General features: G+C 31.0%; 1 protein-coding gene across 3 annotated transcripts in view; it reads left to right on the top strand.

The window, feature by feature from the left end:
• Positions 1-22,541, top strand: part of LOC145242662 (protocadherin-17-like) — a 397,110-nt gene that overhangs the window by 152,377 nt on the left and 222,192 nt on the right. The window contains exon 4 of one of the 3 annotated variants that reach the window (XM_080105792.1): positions 6,584-7,084. The exons of the other annotated variants lie outside the window; for them this stretch is intronic. Coding sequence (XP_079961918.1) covers positions 6,584-6,849 — 266 coding nt within the window. The 3' untranslated portion in view covers positions 6,850-7,084. Of the gene's footprint in view, positions 1-6,583; positions 7,085-22,541 lie in introns of those variants that run through there. 3 annotated transcript variants of the gene reach the window in all.

The following is a 22,541-nucleotide window of genomic DNA, read 5'->3' as shown; positions in this document are numbered from 1 at the left end:
CCATTATTTCATGATTGAACCCTATTTTCGTATTTTTATTTTTTCAATTTAACTGATATCCAATAATCTGATAGCGAATGTTTTTATTACGATAGGCATAAATTAAAAACTTTTTTCCTTGAACTGTCCGTCTGTGAAACGCAATAGCGTGTGTCGTCTTCCCGTCTAACTATAACATGGTCATCTTCAAATCTAATGTGAATAAATAATTAGTGAGCTTTGATAAGTGATGAGTGACCTCCCAAGGTAAGAAAATAACATCTTAGATGATGTTCCTTTCTGTACCATTTTAAATGTGATAGATTATTTTCCCAAATAATCAGTTTTTTTTGTACCATTTTAAATGTGATAAATTATTTTCCCAAATAATCAGTTTTTTTTGTACCATTTTAAATGTGATAGATTATTTTCCCAAATAATCAGTTTTTTTGTACCATTTTAAATGTGATAAATTATTTTCCCAAATAATCAGTTTTAATACCTTAAATAGTTGATTACAATTTTATTTCATTTTTGTTGTAAAAAATTCAGTATGGATTGGAGAGAATAGACATGTTGAAAATTCCAACTTTTCACATACGAATGGAATTTATTTTATTATCAAACTATATTATATGTATTTTTGTCTTCGAATCACTATTCATTGATTTTGTAACTTTTATTTTTGTGACTTTATTTTTTGTGACCTTTTATTTTTGTGACTTTATTTTTTCTATGACTTTTCATTTTAATTTTTGACTTTTTGATTTTTGTACGCTTTTATTTTTTATTTTGCATTTTGATATTGTGACTTTTTATTGTGTGATCTTTTATTTTGTGACTTTTTACTTTCTTGTATTTGTACTTTCTTGTACTTTCGTTTCCATTTTTGACCTTTTGATTTTGTCAGCTTGAAATTTAATTATGTTACTATTTAGTTTTATATTGAGACTTTTATGCTTATAAATTAATTTTAATTTTGTGACTTTTTTGCATTTTGTCATGTTTTTCAAATTTTTTTATAACTTTTTATTTTAATTTTTGACTGCTGATTTTTCTGAGCTTGTGATTTTATTTTGTGACTTATTTTAATTTTGTTACTTTTTATATTTATTTTGTTACTTTTTATATTTATTTTGTGACTTTTTATTTTAATTTTGTGACTTTTTATTTTTATTTTGTGACTTTTTATTTTTATTTTGTGACTTTTTATTTTAATTTTGCGATTATTTTCTTCTATAGAAGTTTTTTACTATTTCATTTTGTCAGCTTGTGATTTTACTTTGTTATATATTATTTTTATATTGTGACTTTTTATTTTGTGACATATTTTGTGAATATTTTATGACTTTTCATTTTAATTTTATGCCCTTTTGATTTTTGTAAGCTTGCGATTTTATTTATTTTTCATTTTATATTGTGACTTTTTACTTTTATTTTGTGACTTAGTTTTTACGATGTATATTTTTTTATGTTTGAATTTTGGTTGGAACTATTTTTCTAAGTTTGATTTTATTCTGTGACTTTTTAATTCTTTTTATTTTTTGACTTCAATATTTTTCATGACGGTTACTTTTTGTAATACATTAGGCTTTTTCCACGTAGAGTGATGTACATTTTCCGCATTTTGACTGCAAAGTTGAATGCATTCTGAAGCGATCTCCTGGGGGGGGGGATTGAGCTCTTTTGTACTTAAGAATGTCAAAGTAAGGGAGATAACTAATTTCTAGAATTTTTTGAAAATTAATTGGAAAAAAGATTTTTTATTAACTATCGATTTTATTCACAAAAACAATGATTTTTTATTTTTTCTGAAACAATAGAAAATAAACCATTTTTGATTGGAAGAAATTAAAAAAAAACAATAACATTACAAGTTTAATGTCATTGGAATTTAATATTTATTCTTAAATCCCTAAAATGAAGTCGGACTATAGTTGACTAGATTTCTTTTCGGGTGTACCGAAACTAATAGAAAATTAAATCTCCCTCGATTTAGTTAATTCTAGCAAATAAAATACGAGAATCTGAAATACTCAAGAATTTGACTTAAATAACGATTTAGATAGATGTCGATGGAAATGCGGTTGGCGTAATTTTCAGCTAAAATTGAGGCAAATGTTCGCAAACATTAAACAATATGTAAAAAAAAGGTCGAAAATATGAATATTATATAGGAAACTTTGTCTTCATTGTTTGTATTCAACAAATCGAACACTGATTGGTTGGATTTTGATTGGTTACAAATAAAGACAATAGAATCGGCTGATTTTTATACTTTTTCTGTTCAAATCAGTTCTGAACCAATCAAAATAGCCGTTGCCTAATGAGATAGAAAAACTAGTAATCTATTAGTTTAAAGCTTTAAATTATAGACAATGAAATGGATTTCAGAATTATCCCCAAACAACTTATTTCTTATTTAAAAAACCATAATTTAATGAAAAACAAACAAACAAACAAAAAAACTATACAAAATAATTAAATAAGTTAGTCATCGCAAGTAGAAACCATGGCGTCGTGGATAAAGTACTTAGTGTTGTAAACCCGTGATAGGGGTCACAAATGAAAGAAACCACAAGTAGTGTAAAGTGTATAACTATAATATGTTTTAATCATAAAGAGTACAGTAGTCACTGAAGTGGTATGAGAGGAACGTATTCGTAGCTTGTTGTTAAACATGGTATGAATGTCTCCATCTAGTCTTTGATGACCAGTGATATTCATAGGACTGGTTGATTCCACTTAGTTTTCAAATAGGGGTGATTTGTACCTCACAACACTTAGTAAAATCCAGTCGCAAAAGTTACTCTTCTGGATATTGAAGGTTCAAGTCTAAGAGCGGGCCATGTCTGAAATACAATTGCAAATTACTTAGAATTTCTACCCAGTCATGGCTGATAGAACAAGAGCATGCTACCCCGTGGGTTAAATAAATGGTTCCGTTTGGAATTACGTGCAGATTCTAGAGTTCAACAGAAAAATTCATGAGTTCGACAAAACACCAATGTGGCTTTGTGGCTGTCGGACTGAGGAATGGTTCTATTAATGGAGACCTTGCCTTTTCTCTAAAAAAGGGTTAGTTCATTGCTAATCGCCTGGTGCATCGTACTGAGGAATGGTGACGGGGCTGCTCAGACATTTTTCTGTAAACCAGCGTGTGCTAATTCTAGTACGTTGGTTTAAAAAAACACATCATACCTTTTATCCAACCTTCTTTGCAGAGGAGGTAAATGACTATTGTGCACTATAGCTTCCGTTTTTCTCAGATTGTAAAATTGTCGCCATTATTTTGCTATTTGTGGTCGTCAATCTGCAATCAGTTTGACAACGTAGACCTTCCACCTACAGTACCTAATATTTATAAATATTCACCCATTTAGTACCGATCAGACTGAACATTGCTTAACTTTTCCTATCTGACGGGATTAGTGTGTCAAGGTGATTATGGTATATGCATAAATATTTGCGGAAAAAACAATAACATGCGGCTAAATAATATTTAACAAAAGACCAAATATCTATAACTCTGATCTTGAATATGTCAATCAGAAGTCTTTAGCTTCACTTTACTAAAATTTATTCATAACTAGCGGATCCCATGGAAATTCGCCGGAATGAAAAATATTTAATAAGCAAATATGTTTTGATGAAGCTGATATTTTTCTGGATAGTGCTAATTTTTTTTTTTTTTTTTTTTTAGACAGAAAAACCAATAACACGCAATAAATATGCGTTTATTAACATTTCTATGGAAATGGTGTCAATTGTATTTTAAATATTTTTTTTTATTCAATTTTCACCCCAAACAAGGCACAGTGCCACTTTGAAGCAGGGGGCTACTATTAGGGAATTAATTAGCAGGGTCATTATGAAGGTAGAAGAGTAGAAAGATGTTTGTTAACATTACACTTGAACTTCTGCATATCATTGCAGTTGGGAAAGCAGAATCCCGGAAGGGAATTCCAAAGACCCGCAGTTCTGGGGAAGAAACTATTGGAGTAAAAGGCTTTCTTGCACCTAGGGATCTCTACTGTAAAGGGATGAGACTTAGTAGCTTGTCGGGTTTGTCGGGGGTAGTTACGTCGGGGAGGTACAAGTGTTTGCGGTTCGTCAGAGCATTCACCATTAAAGTATTTGTAGAACAGGCAGAGGGATGCAACACCTCGTCGATGGGACAGAGGTTGAAGCCTAGATGACAGTTCAGGACCTATCAGGTTGGTGACTCTTTTTTGAACCCTGTCCAGGAGCGAGAGACAAGCAGCAGATGCACCAGCCCAGATGTGACAACAGTACTCCATACATGGGCGAATGGTTGCCTTATAGAGGTATAGGATACTGGCAGGCGAATATAGAACTGATTAGAAGAAAATTTCGTATCCATATAATATTCTCCTTCTTCCTTAGTCCGTACGTTACGCTTTGAAAAAGGCCAAAATACAATTTTTGAAGACAAAACTGTTTCAAAAAGGCCATTCTGGTAACCCTGGACAAGAATATAAGAGTGACCTCCCTTTAAATGTAGCCTCGTTTTCGAATATTTTTATAATATTTTCCGAGGTAGGGGCGCCTTGTATTTTAAATATAGAACGGATTTAAATAAGGTCCGTTAATATATACTCAGAAAGTAATATTGTGCTACATAGTTTAATACAAATAAAAAAAATCACATTGTAAGAAACAATTTTTAATTTACTCCTTCAGTCCAGTACCTCCTGGTTGACAATGTGCTTTTCTTTGCTCTGTTTCTTTTGAATGTTCCCTTTTATATATATATATAGTTGAATCTAATATCATCTACGTATATCTCTTATATTCAAATTCATGTATATATGTGTTCATCTTCCCCATATTTTTATGTACTAGCACGACTTGTGGAAATTCCACGGTATAAGAAATATATTTAATCAACAAATGTTTTGGCAAAGCTGGCAATTTTCTGGATAATACAAAGAAATAAGGTTTTTTGGATAGAAAACCTAATAACATGCAACAAATATGAGTTTATTAACACTTCTATGAGAATAGTGTCCATTGTATTTTAAATATAGAACTGACCCAAATGAGATAAATTAATAAATACTAATAAATAATCAGAAAGTAATATTGTGCTACATAGTTCAATACAAATAATAAAATCACATTGTAAGATACAAACTTTAATTTACTCCTTCAGTCCAATACCTCTTGGTAGACAATGTGCTTTTCTTTGCTCTGTTTCTTTTGAATGTTCCCTTTTTATGTAACGTCTCGCTGACTTCTTTCTTCAATGAAGAACCACTTCACGTCGAAATTACTAAGAGTTTTTTCTCACACCATTACAAAATCATCATATATTATTATTATTATTATTATTATTATTATTATTCTGATATTCGAAAACGCGGCTAGATGAAAGAAAAGCCACTCTCATATTCTTGACCAGGTTTAAGACCAAATTTAAAGAAAATGGCCATTTTCGGAGCAGTTTCGGCTTCAAAAATTGGATTTAGCCTTTTTCAAAGCATAACGTACAGACTAACTAATGAAGGAACAATCAGAATATTATAGAAATAAATCGATGTGTAGGCGGGGTATTATGTCCCTTGTTGACATATGAATGAAGAATTATCTCCCTTAGAGTCTCGTTGAATAATATTGTTGGCCGTGTTGTATTTTTCTAAAATGCTGAAACACATTTCACTGTAAATAATTTAAGTCATTAAACTAGTAAAATCTTATTGTAACTACTACCTTCTCAACAAATATAACGGACGCCATGACAGAAACATCAAACCAAAACCTTGAGAGCTTCAGTCCGAAGTTCTATTTGTATTTTCTTATAAATATAGCTTAAAACATTACCATAAGTATAGCGTTGACGTGACGTCATAGATTTCTGATTTACGTCATATTTGAAAACATGAATTCACATATAAGTAATAATGAAAAAGAAACGTTTAGATATTTTCAGTAGCGTTTGAAATTATTTTCATAATCCAAAACAATCTATGTAAAGTGTAACTCGGATATAAGAAACCCGAATATAAGAAAAAAACGGATATAAGAGGGATTTTTTTCTGGTTCCAAATTAGAGCCTGTGTTAGTTTTACAATGTAACCCGGACATAAGAACCCCGGATTCAAATCTAACCCTGATATAAGAGCGTTATAGGAACCGGAGAAGAAGTCGTTTATATCCAGGTTTCATTGTATTAACTACATATCAAAGTGTAGTATCTGTTCTTCAGATGCTGCACTTCAATTTCTTGTTCTCTAACAGTGGAGGAGAAATCCTTCACGACTGAGACAATTTTTATTTTTGTTCCTTTTCTCCACGTTAAAAAAACGACCCTGGTGTCTAACTCTGTCCCGTAGGGAGGCATTGTAAATAGGAACCACATATTGGCACCAAAATAATTTAATATTTAAAGTGGTCCGTTGTTTGCACAGGATAGGCGGGTTTCTGCGAGATCTAAAATTTGGTCTCGTAGGGCCTATAATTCGAGTAATTGAAAAAAAAGTTGTTTTATGTTCTTATGTTTGAATAACCTCCCTGTATTTGTACAAACAAAAATATATATTTATCAAGCATGTTTTATAAATGCATCTGTTTTCTTTTTCAGCCAAAGGTCTTGCAGCCCTGTGCAATAATTCGTCTTCTCGTACAGGCAAACATAAAAGACCGATCCACAAAAGACTCTTCTGCCCTCGCTCTACGAACACGGAAAACAGATGCGTAAAAGCACCAAATATCGGACATATCCCTGACTGTACTCAGTGGATTGACTTGCGAACAACGAAACCGGAAATGATCCAATCGGACTTTGATACTCACCGACAACAACAGCAGCAACAACAACAAATAATCCAGACAAAGACAATTCACTGACTTTCCAATCTAAACCATTACGTACGCCAATACACACACCATTTGCAGAATTTTCAAAACGTATTTACGAAACCAATTCTTATTTTACTTTCACGTAACAAATAATGTTTGGTTTATTTTACTGGAATATTGTTTAAGCTGTTAAAAATTTTCGGACCAAATATAAATTCCGTACTCTTTATTTCTGCTTGCCTCTAAAATGAACGAGTTTAACTTGACACCTTACTTCATTCAATCGTCACACTTTTTTCAAATGTATATATATATATATATATATATATATATATATATATATATATATATATATATATATATATATATATAATTGGTGACATCTTGAAATCTTGAGACCGTGAGTGGTGTACTCTCGAATGGGCTGATCTGCCCGGCCTTCAGGCTAGGATAAAAGTGTAATACCTGTTCGGTTTTCTGTTAGAGGAAGAGATATTCTCTTAGATTTTAATAATTTGTATTTTTGTCCTAATCCAGAATGCCTCTTCGATGGGGGGGGGGGTTATTACCAAATTAAAAACTGGTCTTGTCTTTAAGTTTGCCCTCATGGGGCGAGGGCAACTAAATACAAAATGGAGTTGGCTCTCTACAGTGTAGACCTTCACCAGAAGTATGGCTATGTTGAAATGTGTTATCGTTAGGATTTTTCTTTCAACTTCATTGACAGACTCTTGAGGAATCCCGAACATGTCGTATAGTACCAGTTTAACTGCAGATACTGCTAGAATACGACAAGTACATTATCTTTCTTTCTTCGGGTCTCCAGTCAAATTTTAGATAAACCGTTAACCTTAGACTAGTGTTCATCCACCTTTTGAAAAATCTCATTTCTTATAGTTCAGGGAGTTTTACCCCAGCCCTAACTCTAATCCATCTCAAATCTAAGAATTAAATCATAGTCTTCAGTTACATTCTGCGGATAAAACAATTACGCATATGTATTTTCAAATCGACTTGGTTTCATAAAAGCACTAGCAGGCCGCCCGGCGTTGCCCGGTCATAAAATACGCTTAAATATAGTATTTTAATTTATGCAGATTTTGTAGTTATTATTATAGAGTCAATTCTCTATCGATTTTTGTATTGTACCCAATATATAGTAATGATTTCCAAAGTAAAAAAAAAGACTTGGATACTATCAGTTAAAATCATAATCAAAACGCATCTCTTCAAACTTATTATCATTTGTACTGTCTTAATGCATACAAAAACTAAAAATAACGTTGTATAAATATAAATGTATATTTGCGGATGCGTATAAGAGCACTTTAAGTCGATTTATGCCTGACGAGTTCCATTTTTTTTTTTTTTAATTTTGCCCTATTTAGCAGCTATTTTTGCAGGCTAAAAATCAAATCAAATTTATTCCATAGGTCCAAATCCCCTATATATCAAGTTTCAAGTCTGTAGACCAAACATTGAAAGAAGAGTTTAGTAGAGACCGTTCCTCAGACAGACGAGGTCACTTTTATATATAGGTTTGTTTCCATTAAAAAATGAAACAAAAAAAAAACAATTTTGCTTCTTATGAAAAATGTTTCGATTTTTTTTTTTTTTTTTTTTTTCGTGACGCCGATCTATAATTTGAATTATTTTGATTATTCTGACTACTATTCGTATCCTGGTGGTTATTTTCACAACGTTTCGGTTTGTGTTACTTCCTGTAACGTTGTACACAGGTTGTGGCCATCAGTCACAAAGCAGGCAAAAGAACAGGAAATAACTCTCACTTGCTTTTTGATTTGTACAACAACATTTATTTCTTCGTCATTACAACTGTGACATCACCCACGTGATTTAGAACGTTCTCCACGTCTCTCCCAAGATTTCGAACGTTATTTCGTATCTGTCGAGATCTTTGTCTTTATAGTCCTTTTTCCCCACATCCGGTGACATCACTTTTTATGCATTTACATACGCGTATCCGCGGCATGTTACATTCTCACTTGCACATAAACATGTTGAACAACGGATAATAGCGTTCATTAACAACAGTTTAGTCAATCTGAAATTTGAAATAGCAATTTCATCGATAAACATGCAGGGTGGAGAGAGGCATCTTACGAATATACGTTCATGTTTTTTTTTTTTTTTTTTTTTTTTTTTTGCTTGTAAAGGCTAAACCTGTTCCTTTGAGAGGCAGCTAGAAATGAAGGGCTAACTTTATACTTGACCGGAATTTCCTAAAGTTGAAGTGTTTATTAATGACGTTTCTGATGGTAACTCGCTCATTTTCAGACATATTTCCAGTTGATTTCAAATAATAAACACCGAATCACCAGAGACTTCATGTTATTCATTGAGTGTTGTTATACTCTTCAAACCCACAACGAAATATCCACAATGTAATGATTTAAAAAAAAAATGGCTAAACAACTGCAATGAATACTTATTGAAAAAAAATGGCGCCGGACACTGTGTCACTATTTTTTTACCGTTTTATAAAATATCGTAAAAATTCTTATAAGATGTTTCTGCACTTTAAAAGATATCGTAAAAAATAATACCTGTATATTTACATTTTTAAGTATCGTTATTTTTAATATATTCAGGAGAAAACCATATTGAATTCGAATTCCAAATTTGAACTAACGAAAAAAAATTTAATTTTACATACCGTTTCAAAAATATCGTAAAAATACTCCACATTAAATGTATATTTAACATTTTTACAAGATATCGTAGGAAATTGTGTTTAACATAAAAATAACATAACCCCCTTTTTTTTTAAATATTGTAAAAATTATATTTGGTTATAGGTTGGTTAAAAAATTTCCGCACTGCCTATTAAAATATTTAGCAAATATTTTTAAATGTCGTATTTTAAAACAATAAGATCTGTGCATTTTCACGGTTAAAATGTGCATATTTCATAAAAAATTCTAAAACTTATAGTAGGTAAACAAAGTAAAAGAAGTCCAATGTCTAATAATATAGAGTGAAAAACACGATAATAGTGATGTGGACCCAAGGTTGGGAAAACGGAAGGAAAACACAGAACACGGATTAGATGTAAGAAAGATATATTAATCAAAAGGTTACACGGATAGGATAAAGGGTAAGCGGAGCTTACTGTGCGGTGGTGTCAATTATGGGTAGTCGTGCGCGTTGCTTACTACTAGTACTCCTGCTGATTCTACGGTATTACCATACTGCCCATTTTGAGAGTATTATCTCACATTGTAATATAGTAGTGGAAGAATCTATGATGCAGGTAAGTTTCGGTTTAAAACACGTAGCACAAAAAACACAATAACGATAAATTGTGTCAATATAAAAAACAAACGTGTATACATATTAAACTGAATCGAAATATGCTAACATTTAAATAACAAAAGAAAAAAAATGTGAATAACTATCTTTATTTCATTAATTAACTGAAATATAAATGTAACATAATCGCGTCAAAATTTTGGGGCGTGGTATGAGAGTGACGTCACGAATTCAAGTGCATATGTAGGAATTAAGATCAAACGAAAGATAATTTCAGAAAAGGAGAAGAAAAAGCAAATAGACGAATGGGAAGTTACGCTCGGAAAACACGCGACGACTCTTTCTATTACCTCTTCAACTGAAAGCCAACTATGTCTGATGCCCTCTATTGACAGCCAGCTGTGCCTAATGCCGTGTAATGATAGCCAGCTGTGTCTGGTGCCGTGTAATGAGAGCCAGCCAGCGGTCGGAAAGAAGGAACATACTGGTGTTAAATACGTGCCCGCGACTAACGTGTTAAACGAAAGAAAATAACATTTTTCTTTCATCTAAAAAGTTTGTGTTGAAGTTCTCATTTCCTTTGCGATTGTCTCTGCATACAACGTGGTGGGTCCGTTAGAGAGAACAACAACGTGACAGAAATACAAAAAGATTTTTAGAATAATTTATTTCTGTGAATCAGACTTTTAAGTTACAAATAACCCTTATAACGTTGCATGTTTATCCAGCTCTCCTGGATATTAGCCCAGTCTAATAATGTAACATAAACCATAACAATGATATATACATATTATCGCAACGTCATATCATAGATATTTTCGGGCTTATTCTTTTTCAGAAGATACGGAGAACATTAGGTTTTATTTGAATCATCTTTAGGAAAGTCTGAATTTCATAAATGAATGCTCCTAAGGAATATTATTAAACTGGGCTGAATTCAAGAGACATGGAGAACATTGTTGTTTATTTGGGTGATCTTTAACTACAAAAATCTGAATTGAATATTATTAAACTGGACTCGAATTCAAGAAAGATAAAAAATATTTTATTTGGATCATCTTTAACTATAAGTCTGAATTTCATAAATGAATGCCCCTCAGGAATATTATTAAACTAGGCTCAAATTCAAGATAGATGGAAAACATTGTAGTTTATTTGGGTCATCTTTAACTATAAAAATCTTAACTGAATATTATTAAACTGGGCTCGAATTCAAGAGAGATGGAAGACGACATATTTTATTTGGGTCATTTAACTATAAAAGTCTGAATTTCACAAATTAATGTGTGCAGAACATTTTACCATAAAAAAACTCGAACAATATACCAACAAAACATTTTACTATAAAAAACTCGAACAATATATCAACAAAACATTTTTCCATAAAAAAATCTCGAACAATATACTAACAAAACATTTTACCATAAAAAAAATCTCGAACAATATACTAACAAAACATTTTACCATAAAAAAAATCTCGAACAATATACTAACAAAACATTTTACCATAAAAAACTCGAACAATACATACAAAACATTTTACCATAAAAAACTCGAACAATATACCAACAAAACATTTTACCATAATATACCAACAAAACATTTTACCATAATATACCAACAAAACCTTTTGCCATAATATACCAACAAAACATTTTACCATTAAAAAAAAAACTCGAACAATATACCAACAAAACATTTTACCATAATATACCAACAAAACATTTTACCATAATATACCAACAAAACATTTTACCATAATATACCAACAAAACATTTTACCATAATATACCAACAAAACCTTTTGCCATAATATACCAACAAAACATTTTACACTTCAACTTCTTTTTAGGATAAGAAAAGTTTAAACAATTCTTAAAACATATCAAATTGAGTCAAACAAAATTTTCTCAACATATCAAATTGTTTAAAATGAAGTCTTGCAACATATTGTTTTAAAAATCATTCGTACAATTTATCGAAATGGTTTCAACAAATTCTTACAAAATATCAAATTGTTCAAAAATAAGATTGTACGGAATATCAAATTTTGTAAAACCTGATTCTCACAAAATCTCAACAGTGTAAGAAATATTCTTACAACATATCAAACTGTGAAAGATCAAATTCTTGCAAACTAATAACGTTTTATTTTTACAGAATATCAAATTATGAAAAACAAAATCCTTACAAATCTCAAATTTCATACAGCAATATTGTTACGAAATATAAAACTGTACAAAACAAATGTGTTAGAAAATATCAAACCCTTTAAACAAAAGTCCATCAAAACATCAAACCTTGCCAAACAAAATGAAGAATATCGAAAAGTATATAAGAACAGCACAGAATAAGAAATTGTGTAAAACTGCATTCGCACACATCATGAAATACTTCAAAACAAAATTCTTACAAAATGTCAAACTAAATAAACCAATATACATTTTTATGGAAATCGCTTAAGGCAATACATGAAGCCAATTGATGTAAGGAAAAATACTACTTCAAAGTTAAAAACTTGTCAACGATAATTGAATAGATTCTAACCTAGAAAACAGCAATTCTTCTCTCTTTGTCAGAAACAAGACTGTGTAAAATCATATTCTTAGAAAATGCCAAACTTCTTAAAGGATATTAACTGGTCTCTTGTGTGACACAAAGTTCTTACAAAATATTGAAAGTTTTAGCACAAAAAATTCTACAGAATTGTTTAAAATTCCATTTTTGCACAAGAAATGTGTAGAGGTATGGAATATTAAATCGTATAAAACAATTCTTTTACCATTTTTAATTTTATGGAGCAAAATTCTTACAAAATTATGCAAAAGAATACCCTTACAAGATATCAAACATTTTAGAGCGAAATTCTTACAGAATATCAAATGGTTTAGAACCAAATTCTTACAGATTATCGAATGATTCTTACAGATTATCGAATTATATAAAACAAAATTCCTGTCAAGTTGTGTAAAATCTCTTACAAGATATTAAACTATAAAACAAAATTCTTGTAAAATTGTGTTTGTACCAGATACATCAAAGGGTATGAAACAAAATCCTTTCAAATTATCCAATTATATGAAATAATATATAATAGTATGAGACTAAGGAATATGTTTGTGAAACAGGGTTCTTTAAAAATATAACTGTGAAAGGGAGATTTTTACATATCAAATTGTGTAAAAAATGATTTTTACAAAGTATTAAAATGGTTAAACCAAGATTTTTACATAATATCAACTTGTGTAAAAAACGATTTTTACAAAGTATTAAAATGGTTAGACCAAGATTTTTACATAATATCAACTTGTGTACAAAACGATTTTTACAAAGTATTTAAATGGTTAAACCAAGATTTTTTTACATAATATTAAATTTCTGCAAAAAAGAGATTCTTACAAAATAAATTGGGAAAACACGTTTCTCATAAAATGACAAATACTGTAAAACAAAGTTGTCATAAAGTATCAATTGTGTCAAATATGATTCTCACAAAACATCCAATTGTATATCACAAAGCCCATTTGAATTGAAAGACACTACATGAACAATTATTTCCATTATATAAATGTACACCGAGTGAAAGAGACATCACACACACACACACATCATGAGAAATAAATTAGTTTACATACATTTTATGCTTTTTGTTATTATTTTAATAAATCCTGTTTTACCCTTGCCAGAGTATTTGCGTGTTTTTTGTTTGTTTGTTTTTTGTTTGTTTATTTTTTTTACAAAGGTCAAGGTAGGTTGTTATATTAAGGCCGAACTAAACAGAGTATGCAACGATGTAATCTGTAGAACCAAAATGCATTCGCCACTGCCATTTATTTTTCTTCTCGGTGGCAGAAGGTGAGTTCATGTTTTGCAAAAGTTTTTCACCTGCACGGCAACATGTGCCACAAAGACCCGCCCACCATTCAGTGGTCTACATTTACGAAGTTACATTTTTGTTAATACCGACACAATGAGCTGATATCCTGAAATTATAATCTCGCACGTTTCTCCCGCTCTCCTAAACACTGGCCCTGCTTCATAATATTAAACTAAAATATTCGAATACATTCGCTAAGTGCCGTATCAGTCATTTTCACGAGCCCGTTTTCATACTTTTTTTTTTTCGTTCATTCTTCTGCCGGAAATTCTTTCACTTTTTCTTTTTATCTAATCCCTTTATGTAGTGACTAGCCTGGGTGGCCGGCGTTGCCCGGGTGTTTGGAGGTGTGTTGGGCAAAAAAAAAAAAAAAGTGGTAGTAGGCAGACAGGCTCGAACCCGTACTGCGAAAAAGGAAAGAATGTGAAAAAAGTGACGTTTTTTGGTGTTGTGTCCATCGCCAAACCGGAAGTGCTGAAGCTTTAAATTAAAGCTAGTCAATCAAAAAGAGGTGATGAATTTCGAAAATATCGGCGAAAAAAAGCGACTCCCTCCCCGTAGAAAAGTGCCCAGTTGAGGATGAAGGAATAAACGTCTTTAGTCAATTTTTCGATATTTGTCGTCCGAAGAGTCGACTTTCAAAACGATACCGATCTCGTGAAAATCCGTCGCCTCTGTTAAACGTTTTAGGCATACATATATACATACATACATACATACATACATTTAAACAGACAGGTGATATTTATATTATGTATGGAACGATTCCAATATTTTTACCGATTCCGATACAATTATCGAGTCTGTTCTAAATTTCCGGATTCTGATTCTTTTTTAACATCTAAGTATTTAGTTATAGTGTTTCTGTTTTTTTTTTCTTTTTAATTTTCTGATTTTCACAAAATTCCATGTAATATAGGCATATATTTTCACAAAATTCCATGTAATATGAACATATATTTTCGAAAAATTCCATGTAATATAAGCATATATTTTCACAAAATTCTATGTTATATAAGCATATATTTTCGCAAATTCCCATGTAATATGAGCATATATTTTCGCAAAATCCCATGTAATATAAGCATATATTTTCAAAATTCCATGTAATATAAGCATATATTTTCACAAAATTCTATGTTATATAAGCATATATTTTCACAAAATTCCATGTAATATAAGCATATATTTTCAAAATCCCATGTAATATAAGCATATATTTTCAAAATTCCATGTAATATTAGCATAGATTTTCACAAAATTCCATGTAATATGAGCATGTATTTTCGAAAAAATTTCATGTAATATAAGCATATATTTTCGCAAAATTCCATTTAATATAAGCATATATTTTTGCAAAATTCCATGTAATATAAGCATATATTTTCAAAATTCCATGTAATATTAGCATAGATTTTCACAAAATTCCATGTAATATGAGCATGTATTTTCGCAAAATTCCATGTAGTATGAGCATATATTTTCGCAAACATAGAATTACACATGTGAGATTTTAGTTTTACTGGTGATTTAAAATCAATAAATATTTATTTTATCATTAGTACTATTAATAATTAATTACTATTAATAATTGAGTTTCAAACAAACCAAATAAAAATAAAAAAAGAATCGTTTTTAGCATTTGAAAATTGACATTAATTCTTCCGATTCCGATACAGATTCTGATATACCAAAAATTTACGATGTTTTCCGATTCTCAATGTCAATTCCGGTTAATCGTCCCAACAATACTTTATGGGCCAATCATATAGTGTCAATCGTCTAAATGTATATTTTATATCCTATTTTTATATGTTGGTTTAGTATTTTTAAATTTTTTTAAATGGCTAATTGTTTAGGAGAGATAGAGAAAAATGACTTAGTTATCGACTTATTTAAGCAGCACTTTCTGTTTCTTTGTATGGTTATCGATAATTGTAACTTTTTCAAGGGAGATAATTACATAAATATTTCCGGTGTCAGATGGCGCTGATGTCGAGGATAAAAAATGCAATATTGTCTGGGTTTTTATTTTTACAAAAGAGTCACCACTTGTCAAGGCAGGAGGCCACTCGAGGACAAGGATTAATGAGTGTACGATGGCGAATGGGAAATATTGTAGTAATCGTTAATAGTGGAAATTTGGTAAATTGGATTACTTAAGACTCATCAAGAACTTGTTTACGTTGGACTTGAAGACAACCATATTGTAGTCAGTTGGAAAGTGGAAAAACGAAACAGTTTCACATGCGCGCAGTTCTAAGAAAGAAGCTTTGTTCATGGAATCGACGTTTAGGTTTGAGCACAGATAAAGATTGGTCGCAATTGTTGATAGTGGTTTCAACTAAATGAGTGTTTTTTGTGAAAGTCAGGCAAGAGGGGACTGTAGATTGAAGCTCAGACGAGCACTTGCCATGAAAATAATGACAAAGCAGAGACAGGCTCGCAACGTCTCTTCCGTGGGAAAGAGGTTGCAAGGGAGAGAAAAGGGCATCCCCTCCATTAGGCTACGAAGCCTATTTTGAACTTTAAAATATTGGCAGATTATATATATATATATATATATATATATATATATATATATATATATATATATATAGTAAAAATAAATTAGGCACAAGGCCAATCAAAAATGGGTGTTGTTGGTCATCTATGGCGAATAATATTAAATATTTACCTTAGTTTAAAAAAATAATTTTATTCAAAGTTCTTTCGAAAATTCGAAAGTGGGCTCACATCTCTGGCAAAACAGCAAAAATGGGGGTTAAAAAACAGAATGTATACATAGTGAAGTTAAACACATTATTTTTTTTATTTATTTTTTATTTTTTTCTTCAGTTCGCTATTTTTGGTCTAGTGAATGTAGTTTCCTATATAAATTTTAACCAATCAAATTTATGCTAAAACATTTTGGGAATTGAACATTTTTTATTCAATCATACGGACGTGTACTACGTTACTCGTAACTATCATTCGCGCACTTCATTTGAATTCGAGGTTATGGGTTTCAACCAATGAGAATCCGGGGTTTAATCCTCCCCCTTCCCCAAAACCCCTTTCCACCTCTCTTAGGAATTATCTACGAAATGAATTAATTTTCACGTCGCCATTTTGTTTGGATCTGTACCAAGACTCCTAAGTCTATTGCGTAAGTTTTTTTTTTTATTTATTTATTATACTCTCATTGTTTAACGGGCAATAACATTTTTTGTTTGTTTTAAAGCAAGTCATTGCTTATCAAGGCCACTTTAGTATAAGTTGTTTAAAAGAAAAACAAAAGAGGTATTTTAAATAGACCAACTGCAATATGTTAATCTTAAATTTGTTTTCAAACAATTGAAAAAAAAAAGATTGGACTAGTGACTAGCGATATTTACCCTGCGTTGCTTGTGTGGGTATATGCTGTTGGCTAGAAATAATTTAAAATATAGTCATATTTACAATTTTTGCCTTGAAAGAAAGTTTTAAATAACATTGAGGTCAAGTAGTGTAAAAAAAAAATTGGGCACTTATGCAGTTTACGGACCTTACCTTTTTTTAAGTAAGATTAAGGTGCTAATGCAGAGAGTGATCCGTGCTATGTTTTAAATCGTATTTCCAAGTTTAATTAAAGTTTTTTTGTTTTTTTTAATTGAATTGTAAGGAATACAGAATACGTACATAACCCCCTCCCCATGTTAAGAATGGCTTTTAAAATAATAACGTTATTTCAGCATGGATCACTTTCTGCATGAGTACTAAGATTAAAGTACTGAACATTTGTACAGGGTGGAACAATAAAAGTATCGCCCTAAAGAAAACAACACTACAGTTTTATTTTAAAACTTTTATTTAAAAAATCAATTCAGGTAACTTGATTATGTAGTAGAGCTGACATCTATTCAATGTAGCGGCCTTTAGTCTCAATCACCCCCTTGATACGTGTCCGGAACTGGGAGCATGCCTGGTTTAGGTGTTGTGGGAGGTCATGTTGGTGATGTTATCAATGTATGACCAAACGAAGTAGTCCAGCAGGTTCAGGTCAGGGGAGGGGGGGTCAGTCAGAGAAGGGTACAAAGTTGTAGCACTTCTTCTGAGTCCAAGCCTGGATCTTTTTGGACTTGTGGACCGACGCTGAGTTCTACTGCCGCACCCAGGGTCTGCCAGCGACCACCTGATTGCTCCAGGCGATCATCACACTTTTCAGCACATCCAGGTACAATTTGGTGTTGACTTCCAAGCCGATTTCGAAGATGTGAGGTCGCATGATGTGGCCCTCACTTGAAACCACACCAAAAACCATAACCATGGCCGGAAACTGTTTTCATTACACTGGACACGTCCCTGTTATCTGTGGCAATCCAATGATGCATTTCAAGGCTGCTGACGATGGTCTTGTTGTGATAAATTGGATCGATAGAGAGCATGAGTTGTACAGCGGCACATCTCCGATCTCGCTCACTGAACATTGTCACTTTCAGACATAATAGAAGGTTCCTATTGCTCTTGGTATTTGTACACAACTGGCGAACTAGTAGATGGCATGGGAAAAACTTTTATCAAACGGAAATGGAATCATGTCGCTTTTTCTAGTGCGACAATTTTAGCGTTCATTCCTGTACAGTTTACTGACCATGCTATTTTTAAATGGGATTTTTAAGGTAAATTAAATTTTTACGTTTTTTTTTGTTTATTGTAATAAATAATTTCCGTATCTTTTATGCCACCCGGATTAGAATCAGAAACAATAACCTTGTTTAATACGCAATATAGAAGATTTTGGGGCATGCGTGATTCATGTGTTAACTCGGCTAGTGATTTTTATCCTCGACCCCCAAAATCAATTGAGATTAGACTATTCTTGCAGTAATCAGGTCCCCGTTGATTTTGCGGTGAGAGCTCAGTTCTGTGCAGTTCTAGGATATCCACTCTCCAGGCATTGCCTTCTCTCTTTGAGAAGAGGTTAGTTTCAGACTAATCGCCTGAGGCGCTCTCACTGGGGATTGCTGACAGGGCTACTCAGGCACTTTTTACAGGTCAGTGTGCCCCTTATCAATCCCACTTTCCTCCAACCTTGGTGTCTAAGTTCTTGCAGTGAGAAAGAACTAAACATCTCCACGTATTAACGTGCTTCACGTCATTCCCCCTCCGTTTCTCTGTTTAAAGTGGCTTGTGTCGAGGGGTTGAACGCATAATAGTCTCCTATCAGACCTTCGATGCCGCAACAAGGCAACCTGTTGCAACGTCACTCTCTGTTTGCTTCAAGAGCTTAACTGGGAATCCGACATATTAAATTGTAAGGTAAAAGTACAGAATAGTTTGTGCATTTTTGTTACTGCGTTTTTTTTTTATTTTGATTTATCGCCATAAGTACAATTCTGGACTTGCACAAAACAATATCACGTACTTACGTGTCATGCCGAAATTAGTATGAATTAACAAAGTTGCGAAAAATGATCCAGCAGATATGTGAGAGGAATTTTTACAAAAAAAAATCAGATATTATTGGTCCGACATTTTCTCTTTTGAACTGGGAGATTTTCATTGAAAACAATGAAAGCAAGGGAGATAAATCAGTTTGTCATACAGAATTGGACGCGAAAAACTGTTCCATATAAAACTTTATAATCTGATAAATTTTTACTTGTAAATATTTGTAAATATAATTGCACTTATGGCGATAAACAAAAATAATGATAACCTTTTCTCGTGCACCTACTTGTCACTGAATGAAGATGGTATATTTTTAAAAAATCACGAAAATTGATCATGTATTTTTTGCCCCCCCCCCCTTTTACAAAGAACAGTTTGGACCTAGTAATTCCCTCTCATTCGTTTGTTCGCAATTTTCTCAATAACCACTCCTTGAATTTTATTTTATTTTTTGAAAATTTTTTTTTTTTTTTTTTTTTTTTTTTAATTTTTAAATTTTGCACAAACATTAGGCATGGTGAAAGGAAATTTTTGCGTGAACGGATTTTCTGGGAAAAATTTGGGTGCCCCTCTTGGGTAAAATTGCCCCCAAATCGTTCATGTGTTCGCACTTTTCTCAATAATCATGGCTTGGATTTTTTTCAAATGTTACGTTTTTAGCGATAACTTATTGTATTAGCTATTTGTTTCTAGAGAGGTTAATAAGGGGAGGGAAGTGGTTGATTTGACCTTTCCACGTATGTTCATGTTGTCTTTCCGACATTATTAAAAAAAAAAAAAAAAATGAAAGAGCAGAGTTGTCCACCCTTGTCAGATGTCTGTCCTTATCCGGCCTCGTTTTTATTCTACCATGGCCGCTAATTTTTCGCTCTCATCCAGTCCGATTAACGTTTGATTTTCTTGAATAAAAAAAAAAAACGTGATGAAATTACGTGATTTTTTTTTTTTTTTTTTTTAAATATTTGATCTTCATACCGTGACTGGTAGATAAATCATATATACTTTTCTGTATTTTCTTTACTTGTAATTCCCGCCATAAGTGCAGTTTTGAATAAATACCAATTTGGCGCTTCTTCTGCATTTATCGACCCGAGCAGATGACGGGAAGAACCGGAAACGGTCAGGCAATCCTTGTTACAAGAGGCAAACATTTTTACAACACATCTCCCCATGTTAAGAATGGCGAAGACAAATGAAATCCATTAAGTAATACATTGGAAAAAAATGTCTTAATATCCAGAAAACTACTTGTCGACCGTTTCCAGTCCTTTCCGTCATCTGCCGAGCACATCTGAGTAACTTTGTGGCAATCGCGGGTTGATAAATAGTACACCTATTATTCTACGGGATAATTTTTCGTAATTTTTGGAATTTATACTAATTTCGATATGAAACGTAAGTAGGTGAGTGTATATAATTGAACTATTTGTTTTAAATCCCATTATACCGCAGAAGCATAAAAAAGTGGTGACTATGCAGTTTTGTTACCGCGCTATTTTTTTTAAATAGTATTTTCAAGTTAAATTCAAGTTTTATGATACCCTTTTTTATTAAATTGTGCAGTGAAAGTAAAGAATAATTAGAAAATACCCCTCCCATGTTAAGAATGGCTTTCTAAATAAGTTATTTCAGCCCAGTATAAAAAGTTCATAATTACCAACAAGTTTTAAAAATTACTTTTTACTGTCATGTTGGTATCACCCAGACGTTCGTTTAATGGTAGAGTAATCAGGCGTTTTTCTTTTTTTATATACTATATTTTAGCCAGCACATTACTGATCATCTTTAGACCAAATTGACCACTATTTGTTGGTAAATTTTTACATAAACTGCAACTTAACAGCCATCTTTGTAATAAATAAATGAATAAATTCAAATATAAATAAATAAATTAAAATATAAATAAATTAAAAATAAAATAAATAAAAATAAAATAAATAAAAAATAAATAAATGAAAAGAAATAAAAATTATTAAATAAAAATAATAAAAAATAAAAATAATCAAAAATAAATAAATAAAATAAAAAATAAATAAAAATAAAAAATATAAATAAATAAAAAATAAATAAAAATTCAATAAATAAAAAAAAATAAAAAATAAATGAAAAATAAATAAAAATTCAATAAATAAAAATAAATAAATAAATATAAAATAAATAAAAATTTTAAAAAAAGATAAAGAATAAAAATAAAAATAAATAGAAATAAAAAATAAAATAAAAAATAAATAGAAATAAATAAATAGAAAATAAAATTAAAAAATAAATAGAAATAAAAAATAAAATAAAAAATAAATAGAAATAAAAAATAGAAATAAAAAATAAAATAAAAAATAAATAGAAATAAAAAATAGAAATAAAAAATAAAATAAAAAAATAAATAGAAATAAAAAAATAAAAATAAAAAATAAAATAAAAAAATAAATAGAAATAAAAAAAAAATAAAAAATAGAAATAAAAAATAAAATAATAAAAAATAGAAATAAAAAAAAAAATAAATAGAAATAAAAAAAATAGAAATAAAAAATAAAATAAAAAAATAAATAGAAATAAAAAAATAGAAATAAAAAATAAAATAAAAAAATAAATAGAAATAAAAAATAAAAACATAAATAGAAATAAAAAAGAATAAAATAAAATAAAATAAATAAAAATAAAGAGGAGTGATACTTACGTTGTGTGAGCTCAACCGTCGGGGAATGAATGGACCAACATGAGTGAAGCTTGACAAATGGTATGCATAGTCCAAAAGTATGTGAGGAGGTCGTTTCAAACCTATAAAAACATGTTCTATCATTCTTTTGAGCAGTCAAGATTTGTTATCTGTACGACCAGACTTTTTGATCTTTGCTCCTACAAAAGTATTTTGTTACTAGTTGTTACCAAACTGTTGGATGGGTTGCTTAAAGAGCATTTCTTTTTTGCAACCCTGATTGTTGCCTGTTCGCCTTTGAACATCGCCCTTCAACCTTTTGTTTTTATTTATTTATTCATTTATTTTTTTGACATATTTAAATACAGAACTTTTAGGTTTCGGGTCTGCTGAAAATGAATATCACATTCAAATGTGGGTCAAAAAATAGTTTTCTGAATATAAAGACATTTTTTCCAATGTATTAATAAATGTTAGCGGCGTTTGGATGAGGACAATGGGTGTTTTGTAACACGCATGCGTATT

The sequence above is a fragment of the Euprymna scolopes genome, chromosome 21 (assembly GCF_053919585.1).
Source record: "Euprymna scolopes isolate OS-2025 chromosome 21, ASM5391958v1, whole genome shotgun sequence".
In the NCBI taxonomy this organism is placed as follows: Eukaryota; Metazoa; Mollusca; class Cephalopoda; order Sepiida; family Sepiolidae; genus Euprymna; species Euprymna scolopes.
Note: the sequence above shows the minus strand (reverse complement) of the source record. Positions and strands in the feature narration are given on the sequence as shown.